At 36.2% G+C, this 12840-nt stretch overlaps 1 protein-coding gene across 16 annotated transcripts in view; it reads right to left on the bottom strand.

Annotated features, from left to right (window-relative positions):
- CADPS2 (calcium dependent secretion activator 2) overlaps positions 1-12840 on the bottom strand; it is a 439469-nt gene that overhangs the window by 112709 nt on the left and 313920 nt on the right. For 11 of the 16 annotated variants that reach the window (XM_031665933.1, XM_031665918.1, XM_031665925.1 and 8 more), the window contains 3 exons: positions 11076-11139; positions 7900-8023; positions 5930-5950 (listed from right to left, as the gene is read on the bottom strand). In XM_031665933.1, the coding sequence (XP_031521793.1) occupies positions 5930-5950; positions 7900-8023; positions 11076-11139 (209 nt within the window). The remainder of the gene's footprint in view (positions 1-5929; positions 5951-7899; positions 8024-11075; positions 11140-12840) is intronic. The other 5 variants (XM_031665922.1, XM_031665924.1, XM_031665932.1 and 2 more) reach the window with 1 other exon arrangement.

Here is a 12840-nt window from a genome sequence, read left to right as displayed (position 1 = left end):
AGAAAGAAGACATTTAGAGGGAAGTCCTTTGTTTTATTTAAACCACTATGATTTTTGAAGATCCCTTTATTCTGCAAATTTGTGCTGCCAATGGAGAATTGGAAGAATTCCCAATGGAAGAGAACTATGATGATGGAAGAGAACTATGAGTCACAATTAAGCAGTACACTGAATTACAAAAACAATCAAAACAGGCTAGATTGCTGGGCATTGTTAATGTAACTGCTATCTATAACCTCTGGCTTCTCTGATCCAGCATTAGCGTTTCCCTCACTTCTTCCTGATGTGATAAGGGCATGAAATTACGGTTTAATTTTTCCAATCCTGTTATTTCAGTGGTTAGTTTTTGCCCTAAATTTTAATTATTCAGTAATTGGTTTGAATGACTTTTTGGAAGTCAGCTTGTCAGTTTATGGATGTTCTTTCTTCTCTATGTAGTCTGATAAATTCATTTGTTTATCCAATACATATTTACTGAGTACCAAATATGTGCTGGGCACATCTCTTGGCACTATGGATAAGAAGTTGTTAAAATGCAAAATCTTCTGTCCTCCTGGAACTAACATTCTAGGACAATAAGTGGGATGAATGCACTATACATTGTGTTAGATTATAATAAGTGCTGTAAAAGAAAATAAAGCAGGAAAGGGGGATAAATCTCTGGACTGGGGGTAAGTTTTGCACATTTTAATCACTTTCGACACCTGACATCATGAGGAATGTGGGGAAAAATAAACAAAAAGATTTTAACCGAGTGCAAATTTAACTAGACAAGATCTTCAAGGGCGGGGCATGTAAGAAGAGATCAATAGACAGATAGTGGGCTCTGAACCTCCCACTTACTAGCTATGGGACTGTAGACACACTATGTAACCTCTCAGGTTCAGTTTTCTGAGAAGGAGTAATAATAATGATACTATTTATTGCAAAGTATTGTCTTAAGAAGTAAATGAGTTGCCTATAACTTTGGGAGGCCGAGGTGGGTGGATCACGAGGTCAGGGGTTTGAGACCAGCCTGGCAAGCATGGTGACACCCCAGCTCTACTAAAAATACAAGAATTACCCAGGAGGCAGATGTTGCAGTGGGCCGAGATCGCGCCACTGCACTCCAGACTGATGACGAAGCAAGACTCCATCAGGGGTGGGGAGGGCGGGGTTGGGGAGGGAAATAAAGAAGTAAATTAGTTGATATATCACATATAAAGTTCTTAGAATATTGCCTGGTATATAAGCATTTTCTCTTTTTACTAAATAATTATCATTATTTTTGGAAAGAGTGGCTTTTATTAATTCTTGGCTTTTGTGATGCAGCTAAGGTGTTTATCATAAAATGCCATTACTTTGAATCAGTCTTGGAGGCATGGCAGCCAGTGAAAAGAATGTGAAGAGGGTTCTGGTATCTGAGAGATGCGAGTATTAGTCTCATGTCTGTTCAGTTTTAATGGCAACAGCAGAACCTTGTGCAAGTTAATGCTTTTTTTCAGAAGTCTCAGTGAACTCTCCATAAAATACCCATTTTGTAGAGCTATTTAAGGAACTAATGAAGCAGTATAAATAGAAAGCCTTTGGGACGGCCAGGTGCTGTGGCTCATGCTTGTAATCCCGGCACTTTGGGAAGCCGAGACGGGTGGATCACCTGAGATCAGGAGTTTAAGATCAGCCTGGCCAACATGGTGAAACCCCCATCTCTACTAAAAATAACAAAAATTAGCTGGGCGTGGTGGCAGATGCCTGTAATCCCAGCTACTCGCCAAGTTGAGAAAGGAGAATCACTTGAACCCGGGAGGTGGAGGTTGCAGTGAGCTGAGATCGTACCAGTGCACTCCAGCCTAGGCAAAAAGGCAAGACTGTAAAAAAAAAAAAAAAAAAAAAAGAAAAAAAAGAAAAAGAAAAGAAAACCTCTGGGACACATAGGCAGTCAGTAGATGACAAAATTATGATGAATTTTGGGTAGAGCTTTACTCTTTTCTAGAGGGTATAAACTGAGGAAAATTATTAGAATGCTCAAGAGACTACTGTGTCAAAGTCTTATCAAGCCATTTGAGTTCTTTAGTTCTTTCACATGCAATTGATATTTTCATTGTTACCCACTTTTAAAAGCATCACCCCACCAAGAACACTTACAAGGTAACCCTGTTAGGTTAACTTGCTACCAAATGCAAATAACATAACTTATATATATTTTATTTTATTATTTTTTTGAGACAGGGTCTCCTTCTGTCACCCACGTTGGATTGCAGTGGCACAATCATGGCTCACTACAGCCTTAAACTCCTGAGTTCAAGCAGTCCTCCTGCCTCAGTCTTATGAGTAGTTGGGACTACAGGTATGCACTACTATACTTGGCTAATTGAGTTGTGTGTGTGTGTGTGTGTGTGTGTGTGTGTGTGGAGATGGGGTCTCACTATGTTTCCCAGGCTGGTCTTGAACTCCTGGGCTCAAGTCATCCTCCTGCCTCAGCCTCCCAAAGTTTTGGGATCACAGGCATAAGCCACCATGCCCTCCCTGGAATACAAAACGTTTCTAAAAAACCCCTCTCTTCTGTTACTTCAGAACATTCAGAACATTCTTAAATTTAGTTTTCCCTTCAATCAATTTAAATTACATAAACTACATTGATTTTTCTCTCTCTTTTTTTTTTTTTTTTGATATGGAGTTTCGCTCTTGTTGCCCAGACTGGAGTGCAATAGCACGACCTCAGCTCACTGCAATTTCTGCCTCACAGGTTCAAGTGATTCTCCTGCCTCAGCCTCCCAATTAGCTGGGATTACAGGCATGCACCCCCACTCCCAGCTAATTTTGTATTTTTAGTAGAGACAGGGTTTCACCATGTTGGTCAGGTTGGTCTTGAACTCCTGACCTCAAATGATCCACCCATCTTGGCTTCCCAAAGTGCTGGAATCACAGGCGTGAGCCATTGTGACTGGCTGATTTTTTCTCTTTTCTAAACTAGCATTTAATTTTAATAAAAGTATGTTTCCTAGAGTTGCCGACCTGTACGGCTGACCAGTGGTATGGATTGCTAAGTCACTGTGAGGAGGATTCTGTTTGGTGGAAGCAAGGTATATAGGGGACAAGTCCCTCTTGTTCTCTCTTTAAGGAGATCAGGCAACTCTACACAGTGCCTCTGCCCCAGGCTTAAAAAAGGGGCACTCTGACCCTTTCATATCTCTCAGGGGAAGAAGCGTAGCTTCTGGAGGTTAAGGATCACCTAAGTCCGGTCCCAGCTGGCTGAGTTATTTACTCCATGGCAGTGGGAAAGCCACGAACAACCCTGAACTTCTTGTTTGTAAACTAGGATGAAAGCTGTTTTTACAACAGGAATGTTGTGGGGGAGAAAAATGCCTTAAGAGGTTTTGAAAAAGTTTGCTAAAGAGCATGGGATTGTTGCTATTACAAAGTGCTGTCATAAGAGGGGATAATCAGTCCCATATTTTTTTCTAATTCATTTATCTCTAAAGTGCACTTAGCAATCATTGTAGGTGTGTTCTTTCTCCTCTTTGTGGCTCTGAGTGTTTTGTTCCTGTCACTTTCTGGGGTCAAATATTGAAAAAGGTAGGAAAAAAAAAAAAGAAATAGAGTCCTTAATGGAAGACTTCAGTTAAAAACAACCCAAGCAAACTTGCTTATAACATTGCATACAAAATTTGACCAAAATGAGAAAACTAGGATTAGGAAGTTTCACCACCTGTCTCTCGCTCCCTTGTTTTCAGATGTAACTAACTAATCTCCTACCTCTCTCCAAAGTTCAGAGTGCCTATTTTGTGTCAGCAGGCACAGTGGTGGGTGCTGGGAATACAACAGTGAACAAGTCAGTAAGGACCCTGCCTGCATGGGGCTGAAGAGAAGATAGAGAGGAAAAACAGATAATAACAGGCACACGTAGTTAAATGAATAATTGTGATAAGGGATGCAAGAAAAAAAAATAGAACGTTAAAAAATCAGCAACTCAGTGAACTCTTTCCTAGCAATTTCCTGATGAGATTTCATAACCTCTGTTCATTCCTGCGAACTTTCAAAGTTATTAACTTTCAAAGTTAATAACTGCTTACTTTTTATTTAATAGCATTTATGCTTTTTATTCTGTTATTTTCAAGAGTGATAAAGGAAGATGGTCCTCTTTTCTTGTTGTAAGAGCCCTTCAAATATCGGTGACAGCTTCCAAATAAGATTAGTGGATATGCTTAAAACATAATACATACCATTCATATAGCCTCAGGTGTTTTGCTTTAAATTTGTATCAAAAATATTGCTGAACTTTTAGAGATGAATGGCCTATACTTTGCCTACAAAGCATTAGCAATCATTCTGATAAAATCAAAGCATTTTCAGTATTCCTAATCAAAAGGATCTAATAGAAGCCCTGAGAAAAAGAGAGCTATTCATCAATGACAAAACATCATACCACCAACAGCAATGGAAACAACAAAATGAAAAGGCAATCTACAGAATGGGAGACAATATTTGCACACCATACATTGAGAAAGGGTTCATATCTGAACTATTTAAGTAACTCCTATAACTCAATAGCAGAAACCCAAATAGCCCAACTTAAAGATGAAACAAGAAACTGAATAGACATTGCTCAAAAGACATACAAATAAATGGCCAACACATAAATGAAAAGGTGCTCAACATCACTAATCTTCAGGGAAATGCAAATCAAAACCACAATGAGATATCATCTCAAACCTGTTAGGATGACTATTATTTTTTTTTTTTTTTTTTTTTTTTTTTTGAGACGGAGTCTCGCTCTGTCGCCCAGGCTGGAGTGCAGTGGCGATCTCGGCTCACTGCAAGCTCCACCTCCCGGGTTCACGCCATTCTCCCGCCTCAGCCTCCGAGTAGCTGGGACTACAGGCGCCCGCCACCACGCCCGGCTAGTTTTTTGTATTTTTAGTAGAGACGGGGTTTCACCATGTTAGCCAGGATGGTCTCAATCTCCTGACCTCGTGATCCACCCGCCTCGGCCTCCCAAAGTGCTGGGATTACAGGCTTGAGCCACCGCGCCCGGCCTAGGATGACTATTATTTTAAACAAACAAACAAACAAACAAACAAACAAACAAACAAAACAAGAGATAGCAAGTACTGGCAAGGATGTGGAGAAAAAAGAACTCTTGTGTACTACTGGTAGAAATGTAATTAGGTGCAGTCACTATGGAAAATAGTATGGAGGTTTCTGTAAAAATAAAGTATGGAACTCCAAAGGATTCAGCAATCTCGCTTCTGGGTATACAACCAAAAACATTGAAATCAGGATCTCAAAGAGACATCTGCTCTCCCATGTTCATTGCAGCATTATTCATTGAAAGCAACCTAAATGTTCATTGAGAGATGAATGGACGAAGAAAATGCAGTATATACATATAATAGAATATTATTCAGTCTTAAAAAAGGAATTTCTGGCTTAGTAGTAAAATAAGCCCCATCACAGTACATAATAATACAGGATACCACTTATATGAGGAATCTAAAAGAGTCAAACTCATAGCAGAGAGTAGAACAGTGAGTGACTGCCAGGGGCTGGGAGAAGAGAACATGAAGCGGTATTATTCATAGGGCACAAAGTCTAAGTTATTCAAGATATATAAGTTCTAGGGACCTACTATACAGCAGAATGCCTATAGTTAACAATATAGTACACTTAAAGAAATTGCTAAGAGGATAGCTCTTGTGTTAAATATTTTTATCATAAAATATTAATAATAATAAATAAAGAGGGCAGGAGGAAACTTTTGTAGGTGATGAATAGGTTTATGGTATAGATTGCAATGATCATTTCACAGCTGTTTACCTCCAAATTCATCAAGTTGTATACATTAAATATGTACAGCTTGCCTGTCAATCATGTCTCAACAAAGTGCTTTAAAAAACATCACACCACCACATAAGAAATAATGGCTTGTGCATGCAGAAATATTAATTACCTGTTTCCTTTTCTGCTGGGCCTAAAACATAAGAAAAGAGAATTTAGGAGAAAAGCAAACTACCCTTGTTGCTCATATAATGTAAAAGGCCACTTCTTTCTAACTTAGGTTTGATTTGGTTCTTAGTCTGGTCCTGAGGATTTTTTTTTTTAAGAAAAAAGCAGGGGGAGAGGGAGATGATGAAAAACATAGAAGTTTTTCTCACCTAATGAGCAAGCATTTTGTTGTTGCTACTTTTTAAAGAAGACTGCTCAGCATTCCTACCAGAGTGGGTTGCTAGGATCCATTTTCCAGAATATTCTTCCATTAGACCAGAGATAAGAGAGAAGTGACTTCAAAAAGGGAAAAGGTAGGAGAGTTTCCTGCTCACTGTCCATTGGGCCCTACCATAGGCTTTTATATAACACAGACTTGTTTTTATGTGTCCAAAAAAAAAAAAAAAAAGTTTCTTTATCCATTTAAAATGGATTCTATGGCTATAAAATACAAAGTGTACTGCATATATCTTTTCTGTATCCTTGGACAAGGTAATAGTCAAAAATATTAACTCAGTTAAGAGCAAAATGATTCTTACAGGTTTTTTTGGGTAGAGTACATAACATTTACATAAAACAATACAGTGTTTATTCAAGTTCCCCACAACTTTCATCTTTGCCAGATTTGAAAGGCTTTAATATGTCTATTTTAATATCACTTCTTCCAATCTGTATCAGAATACTCAACACTCGCAAAACATGAAAATTATTTGAAAGAGTATTTAAGACTGAAACCCAATTTGTTTATCTTCCACTTTCCTCGAATGATCAAATGTTCATTGCTTTTGCTTTAACACAACATGATATCATAATTAATGAAGTTAAAATGGTAACTAAGGAGGTTTCATGTTGTTACTCTCGTGATATAATATTGGTTGCTATGGTGATGAGATGGCTTTTTTGTTAATCACTCAGGAGGTTGGTTATCGTATGCTTGTTAGAAAGCTTGACCAGATTTGGAGAGAAGAAAGGAATAATAACACAAACAATTATCATCAATCCTTTTCCCTACCTGAATTTTGCTAAAACTATTCTAATATCAACTACTTCATAAATTCATGAATCCTTAAGTACCATTTTATATAAAAAGTTACTAAAATTTTATAAAGGATGACTTACTTTTATTTTCAGGTAAGAAACTTTTATTTTCAGATAAGTATTTAACATTAACTGCATTTTTTCCCTCTGTTAGTTAATCCTTCATGTATTATTATGTAAGTCAGTTTTATGACAATTTGAGCAAAAAACTGAGGCCTTTCCGTTACTTTCAATTATATAAATTAATGTTGTTGAATAAAACTGTTGAATAAAAGCTGATTTTGTGACTTTGCCACAAATTCCAATCTACTTATTTCTAAATATTTAAAAAATTACTATCCTTAATGAATAAAGCCTGAAGAAAGAAAAAAAATAGCACAGTTCTCTCAAGAGATCTAATCTTTCAAATGCATCAATACATTGCAAGCAATTAAAAACCAAAAGAAGTTCTATGAGTTTATTTCATCCCTCAATAATCAACAAGTTTCTTCCTTTTTGAGTGATACTGCAGAACAGAAAATAAAATTTCATCATACTACACTGTTACTGATCAGGAAAGATTTTGCTGCCTATAGTTCAAATGTTAGACATACTTACAGTACTGCCAAAAAATACAACCCATGAAAACACCTTTTGGTTTTTTGAAAACTCAAAATAAGAACAAAGGACAACTTAAGCACGAATCCTGGGTCTTTCATTCAAGCAGAGTCCCAGGAGGCATATTAAAGCAATGAATAGGAAAAAGCTCTTCAGTTCACCAGCTGAGATTTTAATGAGACATTTCCCTTTGCCATGGCACAGGATTGTTCAGGAAAGGAAAGGACTTCTCATAGAAAATTCAGTTAATAGGCATTGTTGGCTCTCACTGCCACTTCGACAATTGCTCACTGCACTGACCTTCTATTTTGGCATATTCTGTGAGTCTAGTGTAATTGATCAAGGCAGCTTTCTCGAGACATTTTCTGACCACTTTCTTCACCTCTTCTGCTGGTATGGGAGTGGCAATATCTTTCATTAAAACCTACAGAGAGAGGAAGTGGAAGGGTGAGGGGCAGGGTTGGGGACAGACAGACAGAAGAAAAAAGATAGATGTTGCATAAAATAAATACTAAAGACAAATTACACAAATTGTCCTTGATCTGACTATTACTAGGAAAGGGAGAGGGGTCCTAGGTAACTTGGGGGGAATGTAATGGGTCTGCAATGTACTTCCCAACTGGGAATGTAATCCTCCCACCTTAGCTCCACCTAAGCCTAATTTATGCATTTCAAAACCTCCCCTAGACCAGGTCACCATTCAGTGTGACTGCCACTTTTTCTCCAGGGACCTGTGACACCATTAGAGCAGCTGTTTCAGATCAAGATTACAGTTCTTGGGACAAATAATAAAGTTTGTTTTGCACATCCCTAATTTAAAAGCCTTGAGTCTTTTGAGCAATATATTTGAGAACAATAACAAAAATTCCATTAAGAATAAGCATAATCTTTGAGCTCTGAAAAAAAAATCAAGACCTCTAATCTCACTAAATTTTAATGACTGTGATTTGCTGAAGATACATGGCAGTCTATTCAAAGAGGGAGGAGAAAACCTCTTTGCCTTAGCGAAATGAATGCTTATGGAGTACTGAATGTTAAAATACATAAAAACTTTCTATGGTTTTAAAAAAATAACTGATTATTCTCTGTTGGGCTCCTAAAATGTGTTTTTGGACTTTTCCTTTAAAAATGTTATTACTAGGCAAAGGGAAAATACAATTACGTCCAGAATTCAAAATGTAATGTATTCATAAACACTGTTATATTGACTCATAATTTTCTTTAAAACCTTCATAGTGATAAAACTGCTCACATTAAGTTTTGATTACACTATTAGTAAAACTATCTTTCTGCATATTTAATGCAATTATTCTTGCTTTACTTTCATTCACATTACAAAATATATGCCAGAATGTTAATATAGAGAAGACAATGCTTTTGTAAGTGCTCTATTTCTATGTCTTATATTGAAACGAATATTGAAAGAACATGAAAACATGCATTTCATGCTGTATTATTTAATTCTCTTTTAAGTCAGCCTCAGCACTAAGGATTTTGTCATCCCTGATTTATTTAATCATCCAAGTATCAGTGACCTTTGACAACATTTTTTAAAGGCTACTCACTGACGACATTTTAAAGATTTTGTTAGGCAAGGTTTTCTTTTTTGAAAATAGCAAACTTTATGATTAAAAAAATCTTTCTCTATCAAATTCAATAATTTTGACAAATATTTAGCACTTTAATTAGCACTGCACATTAGACTTGGCAGACAGAAAAATCCCTTTGTGCATAGTAAAAAATAGACATGCACCATTAAATGTGATTATTACTAAACTTTAAGATTAATTTTTTTCATATGCGGAACCACAAACGTTACTATTATACTTCCCATGGTGACAAACTCTACATAACAAAAATGACTGCTAAAATTAGAATGTATATGTCTCCCAGGTAATATTTCATATTATCTGGGAACCAGAAACTTACTTTCTGGCAAAGTACAGGTAAAGGGCTGGCAAATGCAAAAAGGGAGATGTCAACCTCGATTTCATGCTACATTCCATGTTCTTCCAAGGTATCATAGGTTTCAATAATTCATATGCATATTTTTGACTTTTCTATGTCAGTAAGAGACATAAAAATGAAGAAATGACCCTTAACATTTCTGTCTCAATTCAGCAGGAGATGTGATTAGTGACTATAACTGGAATAAAGGTCCCTGTTCATCCTGCCACCTGTCAATGCAGGGCATGAGGGCATCCTGCTATTACTAAGTCTTCCCTACTGGTGGGGAGAAAGGAGGCTCTGCCATGGAAACCCAGACATGGAAAAGCTGTATTAGGTACCTACGATGGGATGTTGTTCCAAAAAATAAAGCAATCCTTAAGGATTTTATTTTACTCATAATACCTTAATGAATAGAATGACATGAATACTTTGAAAAATCTGAGTTATGTGCAGCTTTCAGTATTACAAAAATTTTAATAAAACATAATTACAACAATCATATTTCTATCACACAATCCACAATAATCAGGCATAAGACAGGGATATAAAAATAAAATCAATCTGTAATCCTAAGATCTCATTTTAATCATCAGTTCTAGTCCTCATCTCCCAAGTTCTTAAATCACTGAAATGGAGATGTAATATCGGAACAATGTCTTCTCTCTTTGCTTTTTAATAAAGATGCTAATAAACAATATAGTATCTACAATTAATTCGACAGAAAACGGACAAGATCAAGTGTTAGAAGTCAATAAATAAGGATTATAATAATCAAATTATGAGCTAAAGATGAATCTAGAAATTTGTTTTAATTCTGGTAAGAAATAGGAGTTGGCCACATTATTTAACTGTTAGCATCTAACAAGTATATAAATAAATTTATAGACAGATGAAAAATACTGCCCTTTGAAACTTCAACTGTCATAAAAATAGGAATAGAGAATATATTTTCCTTAAAAAATGATTTTTTTCGCCTGGATTAAAAATCTTGTTTGCTGGTTATTTTGTGGGGGAGAAACACATTTCTATAATATGTGAATTCATTTAAGGTAACACACACACTGGAGTAACTGAAATAAATTCTGAGATGAATACTGAATGAATGAAATGATATATTTGTGAATGGTAAATGATAAACTTGTTGGCATGAGGACTATGACAGGTAGAAGTACAAATAAAGTTGGAGGACGATAAAAGACAATTGTAAAGTCTGAAAAAGCAAAAACAGCTATTCTTAACTGAAAAAAAAAAGCATCTCATGAGGGAAATAAAGAGGTAGGAAAAATGAATACTATCAAAAAGATGCCATAATATGAGTATAGGATGGCAGCGTGAGGCTTCAGAAAGGCTTCAGGGAGAATGAAGTGCTGTAGACAGAGTCTGAATGTAGTAAGAAAAGTTGAGAAACTTATGAAATGTGATGGAATCAGTAGACAGTATAATGGGGTCTGTCTCCCTAGTTCAATAACTAAAATACACAGTCCTGAGAAAGCAAACAGTATTTACAGAGTAATGTTCAAACATACCCTTTCAAGTAATGAAAGTGTAGCTTTTAGAGCACCTTCAGGTCGTCCAAAGGGAAAACAGTATCTTTAAAAACAAAAGAAAGAACAAAAGAGTCAAACATTTAATACCCAAGACTGCTAAATAATTCCTGTTTGTATTACTTGGCATTAATGAAGAACCATGAAACAAACTAAAAATATTATAGCATCAACTCATCCAGGGAAATTTTAACCGTTAAAAGTTTACCTAACCCTAGGATTTCAATGACTTAAACAATAAAGGTATAAGATATGATGAAAAAGGTTCTAAACATTTTGAGGATACATGTTTTAAAAGAATACAGTAAATAAAAGAACCTCAAGGGTCATGAGTAAAGCAATAATATGCATTCTGCAATAATTTCTTGTTTAAGAATTGTCATCCAAGTTCTAAGAGAAAATGAAATAAGTTCCCCCATTTCCTCCTATGGCTATGTGTGGTTTAGGGTGGCCACATATACCACAGCAAGATTCCAGCTCTTTCCTTTGCTGACATTGGCCTGTCTACCATGATGTCTAGCTTTTCCACCTCCCCATACAATACACATAAACCCTCTGCAGTTCTTTTGTCTATAGTCATTTGTCCCAAATATTTCTAGTCCTACATATTCCTACTGCACACCAACAAATGGAGGACAGGTCATGGGGATGTTCTGAAATCAGTGTCAGACAAGGCTGGAGAGTGAGTGGGCTACTCAGATTTTCATGGTTACATGATGATAACAGGTTTATCGCTCTTTACCAGGGGGGTCCTGCTTCAGGTCAATTTCCACTTAAACAATACTGAACATCAGGGCCATTTCATCTTTTTGGAGCTCCTTGCTTTGTTGAACCAGATTCAAAAAAGCACCTCCTCCTAGGACTACAGTTCCCACCGCAGGATCAAGTGCTACAGGCAGCTGAGCTGTCCTTAGGATGGCACCTTGCTCTGACTTAGAAATCTGCAAACTAATAACTTGCAAAGAAGTTTACGTATCTCTATGTCCTTTTGCATAATTCAGGCATTCAGTGGACATATTTTCTCAGATATAACTAATAATAAAATTATATTTTTCATGCCATAATTTAAACATATTTTCCCCAAAAGCACATATGTTAAGTTTAACTTGTTTTATAGAACTATTTTTTAAAGAAGAGATTGATTTCTCCTTTTTAAAACAAAACAGCAGTTTAATTTATATTAGGATTGGATTTTACATTCGTGAAACTTTCATTAGTCTCACACAGATGCAAATAAATGTTATAAAAATCTAGTCACTCTTTTTTTTTTTAAACTGCATATCGCATTTATCATTTTATTTACTGCTAAAAATGTCCTTTCTTAATCTTGCCGCTATGTACTCTGCTACTCTCCACCCACACGCACAAAAAAAGCCATAACCAATTTATTTTGATAGTTTCTTCTGTGCAGTGGTGCTTTTAAGAGCATTAGCAAATTAGCAAAGTACCTTTAATCATTTTGTATACTATAAACCTTAATCCACGTTTAAATAAAACACAAATTGGGTTCTTGTAGTCCCCTCCCCCTGCTTAATCTTTTCAGTGTATTTGCATAATCCATCCATTGTCTTCCCTATTGTTTATTTCCATTAACCTGTGGGTGACACATTTTATGAATGGAATGTTACTGATCCCCAGATTACATTTAGCATTTCAGGGCTCTGAGGTCCCACTGGGTATGTTCTAAATTAGCATTAGCTGCCCATGATGTGTAAATAATTCAACGCATTTACAGAGTACAAGTAAT

This window comes from Papio anubis, chromosome 4 (genome assembly GCF_008728515.1).
Source record: "Papio anubis isolate 15944 chromosome 4, Panubis1.0, whole genome shotgun sequence".
In the NCBI taxonomy this organism is placed as follows: domain Eukaryota; kingdom Metazoa; phylum Chordata; class Mammalia; order Primates; family Cercopithecidae; genus Papio; species Papio anubis.
The sequence above is the reverse complement of the archived record's forward strand: the minus strand, read 5'-3'. Positions and strand labels throughout refer to the sequence as shown.